The sequence below is a fragment of the Megalobrama amblycephala genome, linkage group LG20 (assembly GCF_018812025.1).
Source record: "Megalobrama amblycephala isolate DHTTF-2021 linkage group LG20, ASM1881202v1, whole genome shotgun sequence".
Lineage (NCBI taxonomy): Eukaryota > Metazoa > Chordata > Actinopteri > Cypriniformes > Xenocyprididae > Megalobrama > Megalobrama amblycephala.
The window spans coordinates 5,871,118-5,893,381 of record NC_063063.1 but is presented as its reverse complement, the minus strand read 5'-3'; the positions used below and the strand labels follow the sequence as shown (position 1 = coordinate 5,893,381).

The window sequence follows — 22,264 nt, the reverse complement described above, 5'->3', positions numbered from 1 at the left end:
TTTAATTCACATTAATAGGGAAAGCAGTCATTAGCTCAGAGAAACAATTAAGTTTAATGAAAAATTGCTGTATTATATTGCCCTACTATGCAATATTGTAGATATATTTACCAATTTACAAAACTTTAACTGCAAAGTGATGCAAAGTTCAAACACTTTGAATTTAACTGCTATTAAAGAAAACCGAGAGACATTTTTACAGTGGACGATCGGTTTGAATCAATATTTTTACTAATGTATTTAGGCCTATAATTTTAGAACTTGAATATTATTTCAATAATAAAATACAATTTTATCATTTGCACATGTTATTACAATTTTCATTGCATGCAGGCTGGTTATTTCTCTATTCAAAAAGCAGAAATGGATGTCTGGATGTCAGTCATTGGATTTTATTTTCCCATAGTTTCACAGTTTTTCACAGTGAGTTTGTATATTTCATGTTAGAAATGCAGTAGTTTGACAGATTTAGCAGAAATTGAGTTATATACCGTGATGGGGGCTCTTTGAAATGCGTTTGATTAAACAAGTGCAAAAGATCAAAGTGAATATGCAAATAAGAAGAAGTGAGAAGTTTACCGAATTAATTATCATTCAGTCTGTGCTTTTAAACAAATAGTGCGTGATTAGCAATCTGAGATAAGAATGTGACGCACTTAGGTGCCGTGGTTCATCCATTGATCTCTCTGATTATAAAGATTTGAGCTCTAAATTTTAGAACAGAATAAAGCAATTCATCTCGCTTGTGAATCAATAAATAAAACAATCAATCACCCATGTGAATCTTTGTCAAAATATAGTATTTATAAATATAGGTTACAGTCGCTGTCTAAAATGAGATCTGTTGCAGCATGAATAGATTGCTCTTAAATTATAGTAACCATTAATAATAATTATAGCTTTGCAATCTGACACTTTGGTGGGTATAAACTGCGCAAATGATTTAACAATATCAAAGTGTCTGGCTGCCCAATACTCCGGGATAACTCCCAAATCAATGTCTTTGATGTCGTTGACAGGGCCGGGTCACTTCTAATAGACGACTACAGGACAAACGCTCAATACACTTCATTAAACTTGAATTGGCAGGGTTCATCCCCATCCCTTTGTCTATTGGCTTTGTTTTAATTGTACATCCAAAGCCTACAGTGGTGTAAAATGAAGCTTGTGTAAAGGACCCTTTGATGAGCTCAGATCAAAAAGGACTGAAGCCCGTGTCTTAATCAGACTTCAACAGCGACGGCATTTTCGCAAACAGTCCATTTGCTCGGCTTTTAGCGGCTTTTTGTAGACATTGTGCTTAGCAAATTCATTTAGTGGGATGTCAGGTAATCCTGTTTTAAAATTCCTGATGACAGCTCATTCAGGCCAGGGCTCCCGATTGACCCTGATTATTATTCAGCAATAAAAAAGCAATTAAAAAATCTTGTAACGCGCAGTAACGTTGTAACACTTTTTGCTTCAGCATCTATAACTCACTGCATTTTTGAGCTAAAGTGCAACTTAATTTGGATTTCACGAATATTATGCGTGTCTTTTCAATTTATTGCAATGTCTTTGAATAGTTTCGATTCTTTTAAATAGGTTCAAATCAGCGAATTTACGATGTAACGTAACTTCATCACTTGACACCGTGATGAGGCACGTTCTAACATGTTCGAATACTTAGACGCGTGTTGTTTGTTAAGGTTTTTTTTTTTTAATTAGCCTACGTTTTATTAGGCTAATAAGATTTTTACTGTGCCCCAGTTGAGTTCATTTTTGTTACAGCCATGATTTAGGTTATGAAAACGTTACCATGCTGTGCATTTATATCATTTAGAGTCCATTTACAACTATTGAAGTTTTTGTTTTAATAAAATTCTATTAAAACCAAATCTATAAACTCAGATCTGAGAGTCGAAACTTGTATTACCGACTCTCGGATAAAATATTACAAACGCCCGTCACCAAGATAAAAAGCACTGTTCCAATGACATCTGAAAGTGTTAATTAGATTTTCAAACTTTCAAATGATCGTGCGGGAGTCAGACATTCCCTCTTGTGGTAATGGTGTTATTCATTCTACAGATGGAATGCAAAGGTACGTCGTTTATTTGTGTAAGTTGCTGTCCTGTCCTCCTTTGGTGTGCCAGTATCTAAGCAGGGGGTGATGCGTGTACTCTGATGACTCTCCAAAACAAACTTGTTTCTTTGTTGATGCTTTGTTGGACTTCATGTTTGAAGCTGGGTAAAGAATTTACTGTAAGTAAATGCCCCAGAACTGTAGTAATATGTTTAGAAACATAAATAAATAGTAAAAATAGATGTCTTCACACTGAGAAAAAAAATCTCTCCTGGTTATTATTATAGTGACATTTAGATCTAAATGTCCATAACCCAATGTTATAGGCCTATTCATTTAATGTTTTCATGACTTTTGTAAGATTGTTGTGTCTATTTATATAGTTTGTGACAAATATATAAATATTAAAAGCTTTATATAGGGTAAAATCATCAATTATTAGTAGATGGGTCATTCCTACAGATGGGTCATTCCTATAACAATACTGCATATTTTACATAAAATGTTAATCAACTTTAATGCCACATAGTTTTCCAAGATGTACTAACAAATTTATTAGTATCTAAGAAAAACCCCTCAAACTTAAGTCCACCCTGTTTACATTGGTGCGATTTGCCTTTTAAAATCTTAAAAGTATGCCCTAAATCACATGACTTGCTAGAAGTGACAAAGTAAGAATTAGTCATAAACTTTTCTCTTTTTTCCTCATTTTTTGGTCACTTATTGTGTAAAACACATCCACCCTGTTGTGTCAGTTTGTACTAGGCATGATTTTTTATTTTTTTTTTTCATTTTTAAATTCTTCCTAAACTTTAGTCTTCTGCTATAGCATGTTGTTCTTTCATAGCTAGTAATGGGCTTTATTGGTGTAAAACGTCCACCCTGTTACATATTGCATTGTAAATATGTCATGTAACAGAGTGGACAAATGTCAAAGAATGTGAATGTGAATTTTAAAATAGTTGTTCAGAATTATTAGGTAATACTAGCCTGAGCTTGAACAGTGTGCGTATTATGATAGACGTCTTCTCCATCTGACAACACTGAAAACATAATTGAATTTTAAAGATGTTTTCGACAAACCTGCTCTGTCCAAAATCCACCAAACTGTAGAAATGACCCAGATATGCCATTGACTGATGGCTTTAACTGTGAACTGCAGGTCAAAGATGTATTTTCTACCCCCTGGGTTTACATCTTTTGATGTCTATGGGCCACAGTGCTGGCAATGAAAAGTTACCATGCTCATGTGTTATCTGTTGGGAAGAGGGGAGGGGAGATGTTTACAGAGCATTATCACCAGCTGATATGAGTCAGACCCTTCATAATACTAACACCTCAGGCTAAATCTTGTTTGTAGGACAAGATAGCAAATCTTGTTTGTAGGACATTCTGAACTTCTGAACATAACATGCAAATGAAAACAGCAGCTTTATGCAGAAGTATTACTTTGAAAGATGCTTTTATTGTAAGAAAAAGGGATATAAATCTCTGTACCTTTAAAAAAAAAAAAGAAAAAAGAAAAGCCACAACTGATTAAGAAGAACATCTGAGGTGTCTGACCTAGCCGTGCAGCATCAAAACAAGCAGGGTGAATTCTGAATGCCATTGTTTTAAGGCACTTTCAATAATGCCAAAAGCTATATGGTGAGCACAGAATATCCATCCTGAAAAGTGAAGATAACAGAGGACAACTAAAACAGCTAAAAACATCCTAAGCAATAGGACTGGTTTTACTCTGACAATAAATCTCTACAAATATCACAAAAATATTACCACTGTATATATGTATATATATATATATACATAAATATTTACCCCTGGTCCTACAATAAATAAGATTACGTAATTGGTTTTCCAGCACAGCACTTTGTGTTCAAGCTATTATAGACCACAGGCAGTTTTCTCATCATTGTTTAAATGAGTCAGGTAGAGTCATGAATATGATTGGTGAAAATGATGGAAGAAATGTATGTCTGGTATCAACAATAGAGCTGATTATGTAACTTCATAAACAATCTCGATCTTACCCACATTGTATCTGGGAAGCTGTGACTTGACAGCCCTTCCACTAAAGAAGTACAGTGTGTATTTTAGTAAAAAGCCTGCCCTCTAGTGGTGCACAAACTGTATTGAGTCTGATTCAATATTTGAGTAGATTTAAACAACATTAGAATACTGTTCCGTCATGAATCAATAACTACACAAAAACAAAGGAGTAGCACAATAATAACATTCTTGTAACTAACAAAAAACTCAAATTAACGAATTAGTAACAGTGCTCGGTTGAATGAGGTAGTTCACTATTAGCTAATCAGTAACTAATATTTTTCATACCTCCCAGAGGACTACTAAGAACTTCAGATTCATAATTAATGTGAATAATGCATAATGTATAATTAATTCTAAAGTGAAGATCATGGTAACCCACTAGTAATGACTCAAGTGTTACTACATCCTTATAAAGGTATTACTAATTATTTGGAACAGTATTCTAAAGTGAAAAGCATGATAACTCTCTTGTAATGACTGAAGTCATTGGAGCTTTTGAGGTATTTGTAAGGTTTTGGATAGTATTTCCTCTTGATTTATCAACACTTGAGTCATTAGTAGTGGGTTACCATGATCTTTACCTTAGAATAGGCTACTGATCTGAATGGCCAGTAATTCCTTTAGAAGGATATAGAAACACTTCAGTTATTACTATCCAAAACCTTATGAAACCTAGAGAGTTACTAGAAAGTTAGAATGCTTTTCACTTTATATACTGTTCCAAATTAGTAATTCCTTTAGAATGATGTAGTAACACTTGAGTCACAACACTTCTGTTACTCATTGGTTTCTGTGTAGTTATTCATTAATGATGAAAGTGTTACCCAAAATAACACTCAGAACCTTCAAAAACATTCATCTACAAATAAAAAATAACCAGTCAAGAAACCTTTTAGAAGAAGATTCTGAATCTGAATACATTTTAAATAGTCCACCCAAAAATAAAAATTCTGTCATTATTTACTGACTTTCTTTATGACTTAGTATGACTTTCTTTTTGCTGTGAAAGTCAAAAGAAGATATTTCAAAGGATGTTGGTTTTCATTCCCTTTGATTTACAGTGTATTTTTTTTTCCATATAATGGAAGCCAATGGGAACTGAAACTGTTTTGTTACCAACATTCTTCAAAATATCTTCTTCTGTGTTCTGCAGAAGAAAAACATACAGGTTTGGAATTACATAAGTCTGACAGAGGTTTTATTTTTGGGTGGATTATCCCTTTAAAAGGAGTATACATAAAAAAAGGACATCATGGAAATGAATTTAATTATATCTAAAAATCAATCAATCCATATACTCACTACATAATCTTTTTTTTTTTTTTTTAAAGTATGTGACATTGGTGTGCTTCTGTTCCAAATGTATTTTACACACAAATATGTCACAATTAAAAGTAACCGCAAACTAAAATCCTTCTTAATATGCATCTTAGAAGCATTATCAATACTCAGCCCAGATCACAGTCCAGTCTCAACTGATTCTATTTTAAGAACCCAGACACATAACCTGCAAATGCTGCTTGTGCAATCAGTCAAACATAAAACAGCACAGAAAAAAATATGAAGGGCTCATTTATGAAACACTTGTGCCAGAACGGGTCCATATCTGAGGCCAAATATGAACTCCAGTCTTTATTATCAGGATAGTTATGGGAGTCATGGGTGCGGCGGGGGTGCTGGGACGCCCTTAGTGGTACCGCAGGACAGAAGCATGGGCGAAGGCAACTTGGTGTCACAGAGCTGGGCTAGACGTCTTCCATTCTCCTCTTCAATCGCACCCTCAGGCTGACAAACCATACAGGACACTCCAGGGCGGGGCATGTAACAAGTTTCAGTTTTAGAAATCGGTGTCCCAGCCGGAATTGTCATCTGGGGGAGGGTCCTCGTTGTCCTCAGGAAAGCTATCAAAGTTACTGGTGTCAGTCGGGCTTGCAACCTAATGGGTGCGCGAGCGGAGGAAACGGGATGTTAGACACACAAATATTGAGCAGTAATGTGAATGTCATAAACACAACTGTAAAAGAGCTCAATAATAATGTGTACCTACATTGTTTATGCATTATTCAGTGTCTAAAGTATCAACCGATATACATTAGTATTTAATTGATATATATTAATTAATCAATTATTATAGTAATTTTACAGCTTTACTGTACAATAAAATTATTATTATTATATTTTTCTTAAATACTTAAAAAAATGTACAGTGAAATTATAATAGTAGTTTTTATAATAATAATAATAATAATAATAATAATTGATGGTTGTATAAATTCTGACAGTATGTAACAAAATTAACAACATTTTTGTCGCAAAAGTTTTGGGTGACTGTTGAATTTATTTGAATTGCAATTCTCTTAATTCCTCTTCCTGACAGTTAAATTCAAATTTACACTTATGAATTAAAAAGGAACTTTTAATTCTGATTTTTGCCCAACCCTCTGGAGATGTGGAATACTCACATCAGGAATAATTGGAGGTGTGAGAGTTCCTTTGCGCAGACCTTCCCAGTTAAAGCCTTCAAACCATCTATGATGGGAAAATAGAATTAAGATCAGAATAAAGATCCTGCGTAGGATGGTATTTCCAGAAGTAAAAGATTTAACTTTAAAGATTCAAATTTAATAGAATAGATTTAGATTTAAATGTCAAAATATGTTGACCCCATGCACAGCACAATAAGACAAAATATATGTATAGTTTGTATATATTGAAAATATATATAGTAATTCCTTGACTTTAATGTTAATGTTTCCAAACCTAAAAACACAATTTTAAAATTGCCAAATAATAGGGGTATTATAGTACTCACTTGTGCTTTTGGATATCTTTGACTCCATTTTTCAAGTTTCCTAACCTCTCAGATGGATTGTCCCTGGGGGAAACAATATATTTGGGGAAAAAAGAGATTAATTTATGGATCTGATTTTGTCGAACATTGCCTTTGCCAAACCCAGATCCACTATATTTCCAACTAAGGATTTGTTTTACCCTTGCGGTATAACGTGTGCTAAAGGTTAACAGCTTTGGAACCGCAGAACATTTTAAGTTAATTGAAAACTTAACTGAAAGAGAGTGTCAATAATTGTTGATAAATCAGACTGAACCTCAGGGGTTTTCAAATGTACCCACCTGCATAGTTTTTTAATTAGATTGCCTGCATTTTTGGTGATCTTCTTTGGAAATTCTATCATGTCGATGCCTCTTAAAATGATATTATATGTCTTCATTGGATCTGGTCCTGAGAATGGTGGGCTGAACAAAAAACACACATCAGATTTGATAAAACTAGAAGGCGTAACCTTAACAAATCCAGAAGCTGAAAACATTTTAGCTTAGCTTGTAAAGACAAACAAGTTTTAAAACACAATGACAGGAAACATGATTACCTTCCAGTCAAGAGTTCATACATTAGAATTCCCAATGACCAGTAGTCTGCTGAGATGTCATGGCCTTTATTAAGAATGATCTCTGGGGCTACATACTCTGGCGTTCCACAGAAAGTCCATGTTTTTTTCCCAAATCCAATCTTTTTAGCAAAGCCAAAGTCCACCTACAAGAGACGAACAGACTCTTCATATTAAAAGTAGACCTACACCAAAATTTGTTGCCCAATCAGATGCTCTCTAGAAAGAGAAGTCCCTCCCCTCTGATACCACTTGACACTAACAGCAGTCTTTAAAATTCACCAGCCTCAGAATGTGTCATCTCATATTAAAAAGGCTCTTGAGATGTATACTCACAAGCTTAGCATATCCTCTGTGATCCAGAATGAGATTTTCTGGCTTTAAATCACGGTAGATTATTCCCTTGGAATGCAGGTAAGCGAATGCTTCGACCACACAGGCTGTATAAAACCGTGTAGTGGAGTCTTCAAATGATCCTCTATGAATATAGATATAAAAAAAAAAAAACCTCATGATTTACTGGGTTTTTATTATTTAGATTGATTAGCTTCCACCACCATTTGGCTACCTGTCTCTAAGAATGGTCCAAAGCTCTCCTCCTAGACAGGCTTCCATCAACATGTACAGATATTTGCTGTCTTTGAAAGTCCTGTACAACCTGATGGAACACAACCACACATTTTTGTCCATCAATTTTTATTTTTGCCTTGATATTTGTAGGATATGACCTCCAATGATGCTCTAAGGAGGTTTTAGCACCTACCTTACAATGAAATCAGAATGAGCCTCCTGCATGATGTGTTTCTCAGAGCGGATGTGCTCCTGTTGCCGTGTATCCACGATGTGACGCTTTTTCAGAATCTTCATTGCAAATGTTTTGGTCTCTTCACTCTTGAGCTGTACCTGTGGACACCAAAGGCACACACACACACAAAAAAATTAGCACAGAAAATGTTCTAATAAGCTAATTTCCTATGGAAACTAGCTATAAAAACAAGTGCTAGTGCTCCTTAACATAGCACTTGAGTCATGGTCTATTAATGTGTTAAGGGTCCTCGAAATAGATTGACTGAGAGAAGGAATTCTTAACATTGCGTCTCTATGAAGGCATTTGCATGTTCACTTGATCCTGTAGCTATCTAGCAAACGGATAGCACTACCAGCATATATCACCGTCCGGCGAAAGGCCACTTGTTTTTACTATGTTGCCGCATTGCCAGAAATAGGCAAGTGGAAAGGGGAATCCTCTTCCAGGACCTCTGGGCTTTCCTTTACAACAGAATCTGATCCGCAATGCGGATTTCTTCCCTCCTCTCTATGTCAAAGTTACCGTCATTCTCCTCCCCCAACATAAATGGTCATGCGGAAAACACAACATGATTTTTTTTTAGAGGAACATCTATCTATATCTACCTATTGTTTGATCAATCGGTCGGTCCTACCTCCATCCATCCATCCATCCATCTATAATTAATGTGGTTCAGATAACATAATATTTTGAGTTTCTGTTGATTAAACCAATCGCCTTCATTGTATTAACTCAATTTTTTTAATTTCAATGAACTCAAAATTTTAAGGCAACCAGGTAACTTACTTTAAGTTAAACTTTAAGTTAATTCTTTTTTAATTCTTTTTTTTTTTTTTTACAGTGTAACTACCTACTCACTCATTGAACTAGTCTTCTTGAACTTCGTGTGGCAGTAAATCAAATGTCTGCCCTATTAGCTCTGTTGTGGAAAGTTACCCTAAATAGAGTTAGAGCATTCCCAGACCTGATCTGTCCTTTAGCACCGTAAAGCATATGAAAGCTGCTCATATTCCCTGCAAAGTACATTAGTAAAATGCATTTTTATTATTGGTTAACAGAAGCTTTTGTTTTGGGGGTGTTAACATAACACAAGCTGAATAATATAAGGCAATTACACCATATGCATTCACTGTTCTCTTGCTGCAGTCACCTTGTAGTGCTTTATTATAGGAACTGATGATTTTTTAAAAACTTTTTTATTTACATTAAAACATGAAATGCACACATACAGAAGGCGGGCCTACCAGTTCAACTCTTCCAAATCCTCCAACTCCCAAGGTGTCGATGATGTTGAAGTCCACCAGCTTCAGGTTGGAGAAGAAGGCATTCTCCGCCTCGTATCTGCATTTTTTGAAGTGGAAAAAGGGAAACTTCTTAGAGGTTTGGATAGAGTACGTAATAGGGAATGTTGGAGCAGGAATTGGGGCAGGAATGCTGTTTATTCGCTCCCTCTCCTTCCTCTCCTTTACCGGGATAGGAAGCAGCTCGCGCATTCTGGCCTTCTTGTGGTTTGACCAAATCAAATACTGTGAAAGAGTCAAATGTACAATTCTCAAAACGGCCAGCAATATTGCAAAGATGATCTTGCAGTATCTGGCTTGCAATATGAAGTATAGTCCTCGTCTCAAGAGCACGTATTGCAGAATAATAACAACAGTCTTTGCTCAAAAGTGGAGTTAAGGCGCCATTTCCAGGTTACATTTCGAGCTTTGGGATGCAGTGCAGATCGAGTGTGGCAAAGGATAAAGCGATCCAGATTGGTGGAGTCTCTCCACATCAATATCGGTCTGTGAAAGCTCTTCTGGACACAAAGTTTCGATGCAGAAATACCCAAAGTTGTAACTGTCATCAGCAGAGACAGTACTAAAAGTTGAGCAGCAATTCGCTGATTTGCTGAAAATCTCACAAAGCAAGAGAATCTGTCCTTGCAGGAGGAGGAGTGCTTGCCCAGGGACAGTACACTTGACTGGAGAGACTAGTGCTGTCCTTGTGACTAAGTCTCAGTCCCTGTGCCAAAACTGAGCTTGACTGTGTTCTCTCAGTGCCAGTCTCAACTAATACTGCCTTGCCTGATCCAGCTTTATTTTTAGCATGTGAACTTGGCTTATGGTTCACCTAGTCAGAAAAGGTTTCCCCACTCTGCCCTCACACCACCACATCTCTATTTAAAGTTTTAAATTTAAAGTTCAAATTTAACTTGAGAAGGACATTGGTGCTGCATAATTAGAGCCCATTTGCATGCTTTAGCACTGACAGAATGTGAACCTTTCAATTAACACATATAATAACAAAATTAGCTCATCTTGGAAATAAGGGATGGCTAGGTCCTCTGACGGGAAGAATCTGGAAGACTGGATGAAAAGTATCTTTAGCTAGATGAAAAGAGATGATTCCATGTTGATGTTGCCAATTGTGGAGATTCATATGAGATCAAAATCAGGAATCTTTTGTAATTGTACTTCACTACCAGTGTTGGGTGTAACGCGTTACTAACAGGGCTTGACATTAACACCCGCCAACCTGCCAAATGCGGGTAGATTTCAGCTGTGGCGGGTAAGACAGCCACTCTCACTAGCCACTTTGGCGGGTTGAATATAATTTCAGCCTACAGTCAAATGAAAGGTAGCTAAACTCGTCGTAGCACAAAATTACAATCCGATCACAATTCGTTATCAATTAACTTGCAGTTGGTGAAGGCGGGATCGGCGGAATCGCGCTGAATGAGACACAAGACTGTAAAAGGACACAACAGAAGCGCTCTCTCGCGTGCGCGCTCTCTCTCTCTCTCTGTCGCGGTCATTTCTCCTTGCGCCGGAACAGTCAAATACACGCACACACAGATATCAAAATGTCCATCGTGTGGAGTATCTTGCGTGGATACAGTTGGTTATGGCTTAAGTGGACGTAAACAGGTGGGTAATAATTAACCCACTGTATCTGAAAAGTTTAGGCTATTTAATTTACTATTGTATTTGTAATTTGCTAATTTGCTTCTTTGCTCTTTTTATATAGCCAAAATATAAAACAATATAGAAAGAATAACTTATACAATTATAAAATTTATCATATTATGTTCATATTACCCACCTGTACATACCAGCTGATATACCATGTAGGCCTAGTCTTGATTTGGGTGGTCAATCTGAAAGTTTGAAAGGGTTTTAAATCTTCCAAATCAAGTAAAATGACTCAAAATCAAGTAATTTTAGCATGCCAAAGTCAACTTTAATAATATAAAATGTAATTTTCCAACAGCAAAATTGTGGCCAGTGAAAATGCTGAGTGGCTAGTAACTTTGGGAAACCACTAGCCACAGTGGCTGGTGAGCAAAAAAGTTAATGTCAAGCCCTGGTTACTAAGTACTACTAGATTTTTGGTATCGTGACATCCCTATTTGTTACTAAAATAATATTATTTTTTAAAGTATTATAAAGTAAATAAAAGTATTATAGTATATGTTTTAATAAAGTTAAAATGTTTTAAAAAGCTACAAAAGGCTATAACTATTCCATGTTTGACTCATATTTAAATTATTAAAAGAGTTTCCATTCCATTGTCTATCCAGTCAAGGTCTATAGGGATTTTAAGAAGTTATTAGTAATAAGTTATTTATTGAGTAATTAAATTACTTTAATTTTCACTTAGTAATTAGAAAAGTATTTTAAATACAACATTGATGATGTAATTAGTAATTAATTACTTTTTTGAAGTAACTTACCCAACACTGTTCACTACTATACTTAAGTATTGTTTTGAGGAATTTACCTGAGTACTTTTCAAGCTGAATACTAGTAATCCTACTCAATTCCAAGGGAAAAATCTGTTTTTTTTTTTACCCCTTAAAATCGTAAAAAAAAAAACCCAAAAAAAACAGTTACATATTTTACAGCATAACAATTCATGCTTGGGTTACAATCCTTGATCTAAAGAAAAAAAGTTTAATTTATAACCATCTGTCTGTCAGATGTCAAACAACTACAAAAATCTCACAATTTAATTCTTAACAGGCTTCAGTGTAACTCTCTAGTGTGACCCAGAGATTTACATAGGACAAATTAAATTTGTTTTTGTTTTTTTACCAAGTTTGACATGGAACCCATACTTTAAATGAAAATTGTTTTACTCACGGCACTCCAAACCTGTATGACTTTCTTTCTTTCTTCTGTGGAACACAAAAGTAGATATTTTGAAGAATGTTTTGGTCCATAGTATCTAGCTAAAACCTGATAGTTCACACAAAAATTAATTTTGGGTTACACTTTATTTTAAGGTGATACAGGTACATTGTACTTATGCAAATAAGTACATTATTAATAATATTCATTAATTACTATAGAGTTACGGTTATGGTTAGGGTTAGTTACTTGTAATTATGCATACTTTACTGGTATTACTATAGTAAGTACATGAAGTAACGTGTAACTATGTCGCCTTAAAATAAAGTATTACCGAATTTTGTTCCAAATAGTTAAAACCAATGGGATCCCCATGGGATTAACTTTCATTAGACCAAAACATTTTTCAAAAAATCTTCTTTTGTGTTCCAAAAAAGAAAGTCATACAGGTTTGGATTGACACAAGGGTGAGTAAAATAATATAATTTTGCTATACTTTTCACAAATCTAGATGATAAAATGCTAAAAGTCTCAAGTTTAAAGTCTCAGAACAAGCACAGAATCCCTCATGTCACTTTAGAAGCTGGAAAACACCCTTGAGGACCACCACTGTTATTTGACACGGCAAGGACACAGTATCTGCAGTAAGTTTCCACATTTAACTAAGACTCCATGGCCAGTGGGACAGCTGCCCTCTACAACCTCTCCAGGCAACAAGAGAACTCAGACCACTGCAGTTGTCTGCATAAGAAGAACACGCCACATAGCGACTTGGCTGTTTCTGCCAAAATCAAGAGTCATTCTTCTGGAAAGTTTTGGTACATTGTCCCATCCACATCAACAAAGAATGTATGTAAATCATCCAGTTCCAGCATTTGGGGAGAAATAATAATAATTTAAAATAGAAAATTCCCAGCCCTACATAAACTGCAATTCAAGTCTGGGACAAGGAGTTCTTTGATAAATGAAACCATATCGTTCATGGCTGTTTACGAGGGCACAAGCTACTACAGGTAATTGATATAATCAGCAGCTCTGATGTTAATAGGATAGTTCGCACATAAAAGAAAATTCAGTTACACTTTATTATAAGGGTTCTTTGTTACAGTGTAATTATATATTTAAGTACTGAGTAATATTAAGTAACTACATGTACATACTATAGGGTTAGGTTTAGGGTTTGGTTTAGTTTAGGGTTAGTTGCATGTAATTATGCATAATTTATAGTTATTACTATCATAACTACATGTAATATATGTAACAATGACACTGTAAAATAAAGTGTTACCAGCAATTCTCATAAGACTTTTGTTCACATCTTTGGAACACAAATGACACATGGAAACAACCTCATTGATTCTCGCAATTCACACACATACATTGGTTATGTGTGAATGAAAGCCTAAATCTAATTTTGTTGGAAGACATGGATTAAACTTCTCGCTTCATATGGATTAATTTTAAAATGTCTTTATGTACTTTTTGAAGCTTGAATACATAGGCTGACAATGGATGGACAAAAATTATGAAAGAAATGCTTCAATAAAAAAATGTATTTAAAAAATGTATTTCAAAGATGAAACAAAAGTCTTGAGAGTGATGACAGAAATATAATTATATGTTACATGTATGAGAACACACTGGTTCAACAGAATCACTAGGCAACAAAAGAGGACACAGTGTTGTGTGGTGGGCGTTCTGGTGCAATATGGCTGCCGTCGCATCATCCTGGTGGATGCTGCACATTGGTGGTGGTTGAGGAGATTCTCCCCTTCAATATGTAAAGCGCTTTGAATGCCCAGAAAAGCACTATATAAATGTAAGGAATTATTATTATTATTATTCAAATAAATTAAACAAACTAATTAGTGAAATCAGTCAAGTGACTATTAATTGTCATTAGCTTTTTCACATACAGGTGCTGGTCATATAATTAGAATACCGTGAAAAAGTTCTTTTTTTTATTGTAAATTATTTAAAAAAATGAAACTTTCATTTATACTAGATTAATTTCAAAAGTTTTTTTTTTTTTTTTTTTTTTTTTTTTTTTAATTTGTTGATTAGAGCTACAGCTAATGGAAGTCAAATCCAGTATCTCAAAATATTAGAATATTTACATTTGAGTTTCATTAAATGACATCCCTACAGTATAAATTCCAGTATCTCTTGTCTTTGAAACCAACTAATGGGGAAGACTGCTGACTTGGCAATGGTCCAGGAGACAATCATTGACACCCTCCACAAAGAGAGTAAGTCACAGATGGTCATTACAATGGGGTGGCTGTACAGAGTGATGTTAAAGCAATTAAATGCAAAGTTGACTAGAAGGAAGAAATTGGGTAGGCAAAGGTGCCAAGCAACAGGGATCAAGTTGAGAATTTCAAGAGCTCCATAAGTTCACAATGGTAAAATGCAGAGCGCATGGACCACACTCAGTCTTCAGGAAAAGCTACCAAGCCACTTCTGAAACAGAAACAACGTTAGAAGCTCACCTGGGCTAAGGAGAAAAAGAACTAAGTGAACTGTCAAAAGTTCTCTTTTCAGATAAAAGTAAATTTTGCATTTCATGGTGGTCCCATAAGGAAGACTGGAGAGGAACAGAATCCAAGCTGCTTGAGTCTAGTGGGAAGTTTCTGAGCTAATGATTTGGGGGGCTGACATCTGCTGGTGTTGGTCCATTGTGTTTTAGAGCTAGCCATTTCCAGATGAGCACTTTATGCTTCCACCGACGTTTATGGAGATGCATTTCCTTTTCCACAGGACTTTAGCAACTGCCCAGAAAAACCACTTCCAAGTGGTTTGCTGATTTTCTGTGTTTTATTGGCACCAACATGCCTGACCCCTAATCTATGGGATATTTTCAAGAGAAAGATGAGAAACAGTATCCAACAATATACAGAGCAAGGCTCAATAATGCCTCAGGTGCCACAGGCTACACTTCCATGCCACACTTCACTGTTATGTGCTAAAACATTTGCTGTAATATGTGCTGCTGACCAAGTATGTACTGAACATACTTTAAATAACTTGTTTTCTGTTTTGAAAATCTTTTTTGATTGATCAGGAAATATATAATATTTTGAGATACTGGATTTTGGACCATATGTATAACCAAAATCTTTAAAAAAAACTTTTGTTTATTTACATGGGACAGTAAAAAGTTACATTTTTAAAAATAATTTACAATAAAAAAATGTCCATATTCTAATTATATGGCACCTGTACATCATCTAATTTTACTCTTCAAATCAAACATTTTTACACATGTGTCTCCAACCTAAGGTTGTTTTCCATTGTTATGGTTACAAGCGTAACCCCTCAAGTGTTTGAGCTCCATAAGTGGGCAGAGTGGAGTGGGCTGGATTTCACATAAGCTGTTGACAGGTGATATGTTAGGTGTGAGCTCTGAGAAGAGCTATTGATGATGACCAGTCACACAGCAACTGGTGATTTTCCACTGCCCTAGCTTAAAGCATGGGTTACAGCTTGTTATGAAAACCCATATGTACTCGTACCTATACCATATGTATAACTTTTATGAAGAAAAAGTCAGGGTGCTGACTGAGAGGCTTTGATAAGACAGTCTGAACTATCCAGAGCTGGTTTACAGTACTTGTGTTCTAAACCTCCACTTGAAGAAAACATTTTATATAGGCACCGTTCCAAACTTAGTGTGCTGCTTTATGGTCTACTGCTAAGGGCAACATCATAACTGAAACAGATTTGACTGATTTTGAATGCGCTACATTGGCAACCTTGTGTGTCGAGCTACTGATTTCAATCGAGTTAATAACACAATAGTTTAAAGGATTAGTTCACTTCAGAATTAAAATTTCCTGATAATTTACTCACCCCCATGTCATCCAAGATGTTCATGTCTTTCTTTCTTCAGTCGAAAAGAAATGAAGGTTTTTGAGGAAAATATTCCAGGATTTTTCTCCATATAGTGGACTTCAATGGGGTTCAACGGGTTGAAGGTCCAAATTGCAGTTTCAATGCAGTTTCAAAGGGCTCTACATGATCCCAGCTGAGGAAAAAGGGTCTTATCTAGTGAAACAATCAGTCATTTTCTAAAAAATATATACATATACTTTTTAACCACAAATGCTCGTCTTGCACTAGCATCCATGACTTCATGCATTACGTAATGACACTGGAAAGGTTATGCGTGATAGGTGGAAGTACCGACCTAGTGTTTACAAAGCAAACGTGCAAAGACTAAGTCTTTACAAAAAAAAAGAAAGAAAAAAAAAGGCAAAACAATGATGTTGGATGATTTTGAAGTTGGAGGAGAAAATACAGTTTTTTTTGGTACTTCCACCTACCTTTCCAATGTGATTATGTAATGCGTGAAGTCTAGTGCAAGATAAGCATTTGTGGTTAAAAAGTAAATACATATTTTTTTTTTTTTTTTTTTTTTTTAGAAAATGACCAATTGTTTCACTAGATAAGACCCTTACTCCTCATCTGGGATCATGTAGAGCCCTTTGAAGCTGAACTGAAACTGACATTTGGACCTTCAATCCGTTGTACCCCACTGAAGTCCACTGTATGGAGAAAAATCCTGGAATGTTTTCCTCAAAAACCTTCATTTCTTTTCGACTGAAGAAAGAAAGACATGAACATCTTGGATGACATGGGGGTGAGTAAATTATCAGGAAAATTTAATTCTGAAGTGAACAAATCCTTTAAGCCAACCAACCAACCAACCAACCAATAAATGCATAGAAAGAAAGAAAGAAAGAAAGAAAGAAAGAAAGAAAGAAAGAAAGAAAGTTTGCTTTGAGGCAGGACCTATAGAAAAAGAAGATATTTCTACCTAAAAGATGATATTTTGCATATCAGTGGAGAACAAACAACATTAGACCTCACTGACTTTCATTGTACAGACAAAGAACACATTTTTCAAACTATCTTGTTTTGTGTTTCACAGAGGAAACAACATGATGGTGAGTAAACAAAGACAGAATTGCATCATTTTAAAATGCTGCCTATCTAGCACGAACCCCAGAGTTTTTAGGAAGAATGTTCTAGACCTTGACTGGCCTCCATTCTCTCGTAAAAAGCTGAAGACCAGTCACATTCCTCCATGCAGAAACGGCAGCCTTTCAATATATCCACTTCTGCTGTTACAGCTGTGAAAATAAGCCCTAAGTCCGAACTCTAGTCGGACCGCGGGCAGTTTCCTCAGGGGTCAGTGGTTAGCTAAGAATGGCTGGGTGCTGGGGTTTGACCTCATACCCAACAAAGAAAAGATGGATGAAATGACAGAAAACAGCGTGCTGCGGGCGGCCTGCCCAGGTGTTCTCCACAATGCAGCATTTGACTGCATTACATCCCCTTGACTTAAGATGACCTTTTTAAGTCTAGGTCAGCCCCTGTTGACTTGGTTCTTGTCACATTATATTTTACTCATTTAAGTTTGCACGTGTCTTACATGACCTATTTGACCACACTGGGACTTTGAATGACGTTAAAATCATTCTTCAATTCACAGGCCTTGTAAAATGTCAAGGACAGATCTCTCTAGAGCAACTAACAAAAAATTATTTAATGGTTGTTCATTGGCATGACAGAAGCAAGCTAAATCCAGTACATGCATGTGACCATTCCACATACATGTGAAATCTGATGCACAGTACAGCCACCAATGTAACAACACTCAACTTTTTCCATGCTGTAACATTTTTTAGTCTTTTGGTGCTTTTCCACTGCATGGTACAGTTCGGTACGGCTCGGAACGGATCACTGTTTGGTGCTTTTCCACTGCATGAGACGGCTCGGTACGGAACGGTATGGCTCGCTTAAATAGTACCACCTCGGTTGAGGTTCCAAGCGAGCCGAACCCATACTAAATGTGACGTGTATACATTGCAGATCACTGATTGGTCAGAGAGAATCATCACTACAGGGTCAATGGATTTGAAAAACGAGACACCAAACATGCTAGATTTAAATATGTCAGTTACAGCCACCGCAGTATCGTTTGTTTGTGCAACATTTTTTGTTAAACGACCGTCGCATGAACTTGAAAAAAGAAATGGCTGTACTGTGGTCAGTAGATGAGGTGCAGACTCGTTGGTAGCCGAGGAGCAGATCCACGGCAGTAAAGGCGGCGCAACTATAACAATCAGTCAATAATCCCACCCACTTTGAAGCGGTACTAAAGCAACCCGAAAGTAAAGCGAGCCGAGCCGTGCCGTGCCAGAAACCCAGCGGTTGGGTTAAATGTTTGGGTTAAAACATTTAACCCAACCGCTGGGTTAAAACAATCCAATTGCTGGATTTGTCTACTTTCAAACCAACTTGGGTTGTTTTTAACCCACCATTTTTTAGAGTGTACAATGTAAAATTTGACTCCATAAGTAAAACGCAAACATCAGGGTACAAAGCTTGTCAGCTTACGCAACAACCATTCCCGTCGACTCAAGTATCATTCGTATAATGGCCTGTTTTTTCTTCAGCTGTTTTTAGATCTACGTGCGAGGTCTCAGTCACATGAATCCTAACAGCAGTACTGACCTCGCACCAATCTCAGCTTTGTTCCTTCAACACCCTCTTCTGATGCCACAGATAACATCTGTCATTATGATGTACGGCTGGCCTTTCTCCAAACTAGAGCAGGACAGTAATAGCACATGACAGAAGAATGGCTTGGCACTTCAACCGACTGACAAGGTCTTCCTCGTATAATTATTTCTCAGAGTTAATTAAAAATAATTAATTATTATGTAATACAGCTGTTTATAATCACTAGGAACCATTTCTCAACGCTTATATCACTTATTCAAAACTCTTCACACAGTGAGCACAACAGCAGTCTATGGGGGCCAAACAGTGGCTCTTTTTCTATTGCTTTGGCACAAAATGCATTCACTAGCTGTTTCCATTTACCTATTTTTATGCGCATTTTAGGATATCTCATTAAAAAATAATGGATAGAATTGCCAAGATGTGCATAAATTCTAAAAATGTGCATAAAAAACACATGCGCTCAACTGAGTTGGTTAAAAGATTTAAAAAATAAAATGCACAATAACTATTTATTGAATAAATCCCTCGATGTGCAACAAAAAAAAAAATCACATGACTTTGCCTCAGAGGATGTGATTGGATAGCTGGACTGACCAGTGGACTCATTTCATTGACAGCATCTCAAAATTTGGTTTGATCATTTTGAAATGCCTGAGCTAAAGTCTGTCATAAAGAGATTTGGTTTTATTCCCTCCCAGAAGTATCTCACATGACTATGTTCCCAAACATCAGCCATCTGAATGCAAGATAATGTGAAAGCATTTATTACTTTTCTACTGTGCGCTCTGCGATTCAAATCAGTTATGTAAAATAGACCCACAGTGGCTTCCCCGATTGCAGCAACTTCCATTTTTATTACAGATATTTTGCCCCAATTTCCCAGGAAGTGACTATTTTGTTCTTTTGAACACGTGGAATGGAAACGCTGCTTTATTCGCAAATATTTTATGCGATATTCCAATTTTGATTTATTTTACTTTCTGTGATATAAACGAAATGCCATTGGCTATTTAAAAAAGTGGAGGAGCTGTTCAATATGTCCCGCTCTGTCTTCCTGTTTCAGTGGAAATTACGTCAACACATTGAATAGACAAGGACAGTGGAAAGAAAGAAAAGAAAACATATTTTAACTTGACACAGCATTCTAAGAATGTGCTGTTCATGTGCGAAATGTAGGCACAACAGTCAAAGGCATCCATCTAGCACGTTTACATGGGAAGCAATCAGTGGTGTAGTCTATTTTTTTATAGTGAGTATACTGTGATTTTTCCCTCCCAACCTCATACTCACCCGTCCCAGAGCGACACCCCATAAGCACCGCCACACTCACTAATGCATATAGTATGCATCTGATCTAGGCTACGTGTTATTGAGAGCATTCTGAAAGACTTAAATCTGGGCAAAACAAGACTTTAACAGCCAATGGCATTTACAGCTGAAGAGACTGGATGATTTTCTACTGTTTAGTGTCAATCACTATCTAACTCAGCCAGTTAAGATAACCTTAGAAATTATATGAATATGGTCCCTGGATCATAAGTTTTATCAGCTGGCAAGTTTCAATACACATTTAAGAGTGCAAGTTGCAACTATTTTTACAAAATGCTGGGTTAAAAACAACCCAAGTTGGGTTGAAAATGGACAAACCCAGCAATTGGGTAGTTTTAACCCAACTATTGTGTAAAAATTCTGTATTGCTTGCTTAAAATGAACCCCAAATAGGTTGGAAATTAACATTTATTAATATTAAATATAATAATCAAACAATAAACATTTAAATTGTTTATTAATAAATTATCACCTTTTGATTATTATTGTTGCCTCTAGTAATTATGTATCAGATTTTTTAATTTCCAATCTATTTTGGGTCTATTTTAAGCCAGCCATATAGTAATTTTTAAACAATACCCAGCAGTTTGGGCAAACATTTAACCCAACTGCTGGGTTAAAACAACCCAAACCATTTTCAACCTAACTTGGGTTGTTTTTAACCAATCATTTTTAGAGTGTAACAATAATGGAAAGAAGAGGCTTATCAGTATGTCACAATATCACCCTGTTTGGACTTTATTTTCAGTTTTTCACTTTTTAAGTGGGTATACGGAAATCCTTGACCTTTCCTAGTAGGTATACGGCGTATACCTGCGTATCACGTAGACTACACCACTGGAAGCAATGCAAAAACATATTCTATGTGAACAATTTCCAAGTTGTTTTGCTGATACCAAGCACTTCCTCAAGATTTTCTGGTCTTAGCAGTGGTCTCCAAGTCTGGACCAGCTGAAAAGTTCACAAAACATCTCTAACCAGCTAACCAGGCTGAAAGAACAAAAAAAAAAAAAAGAAGAAGAAGAAGAAGAAAAGAGAGCTTTTGCTGGTTTAAGATTTTGGTAATATCTGAATAAAGACTGAAATATAGGCACTTTTCTTGAATTAATCTTTTTCTTGGTCTTGAAAAAATCTGATGAAAACACTTGTTACTTGTCATTATATTGGTCTGTAGCCAATCACTATTCAGCAATATATGTCTCATAATCAGCTGTGATACATTTTGCAGGGTCTCCTTCTGCTTCTCTATATAGAGGCTGTTTATGTCAGGCAATTCCCGAGAAAAACAACGTGCTAGCATGAGGGACAAGAGACAGCTGCCCACTGCATGTCCAGCCCAAACACAGTCAACACAGTCAACACACATGAAATGTACTTATGGAGTATAGCTAAGAAAGAGAAATAAAGGAAATCCCTAAAGGCCCCAATATATTTTAAGCAACTGTTGTGCCATCATTTTTAACAAAATTTGGCAAAAATGGAGTTCTTGCCAAAGTAAAATTTCTGGAAAAAAAAAGTTTCGGCTGGTAAACACCTTTGAACTACCTATAAATCTGCTTGTGTTAAAGGGGTCCTTGATTATGATTTCACTTTTTTAACTTTAGTTAGTGTGTAATGTTGCTCTTTGAGCATAAACAACATCTGCAAAGTTACGACACTCAAAGTACAATGCAAAGGGAGATATTTTCTTTTGCAGAAATTGCTTTTTAAGGACTACAACAAACAGCTGGTATAGGGACTACAACGAGCTTCTTCCTGGGTTGGTGACATGACAAATCCCAAAATTTACATAAACGCTGCCCCCGAGAACACACACCAAAGGGGGTGAGGCCATGTTGGGCTGCTTTAGAGAAGAGGAAGAGTTGTTGTAGTAGAGTGTTGTTGTCATGGCGTCATTTACGCCGGACTGCTTCACAAACGAGGGTCAATTCAAAGCTGGATTTGTACAAAAGAT

The 22,264-nt window shown here is 36.1% G+C and overlaps 1 protein-coding gene across 4 annotated transcripts in view; it reads right to left on the bottom strand.

Annotated features, from left to right (window-relative positions):
* Nucleotides 1-3,510: 3,510 nt before the first annotated feature.
* Nucleotides 3,511-22,264, bottom strand: part of prkg1b (protein kinase cGMP-dependent 1b) — a 198,549-nt gene continuing 179,795 nt past the window's right edge. For 2 of the 4 annotated variants that reach the window (XM_048169848.1, XM_048169847.1), the window contains exons 10-18: nt 9,577-9,673; nt 8,288-8,427; nt 8,093-8,182; nt 7,861-8,002; nt 7,507-7,670; nt 7,250-7,372; nt 6,930-6,992; nt 6,580-6,646; nt 3,511-6,053 (exon numbers count right to left, since the gene is read on the bottom strand). In XM_048169848.1, coding sequence (XP_048025805.1) covers nt 5,955-6,053; nt 6,580-6,646; nt 6,930-6,992; nt 7,250-7,372; nt 7,507-7,670; nt 7,861-8,002; nt 8,093-8,182; nt 8,288-8,427; nt 9,577-9,673 — 985 coding nt within the window. In that variant the 3' untranslated portion in view covers nt 3,511-5,954. Of the gene's footprint in view, nt 6,054-6,579; nt 6,647-6,929; nt 6,993-7,249; nt 7,373-7,506; nt 7,671-7,860; nt 8,003-8,092; nt 8,183-8,287; nt 8,428-8,684; nt 8,979-9,576; nt 9,674-9,801; nt 10,394-22,264 lie in introns of those variants that run through there. The other 2 variants (XM_048169850.1, XM_048169849.1) reach the window with 2 other exon arrangements.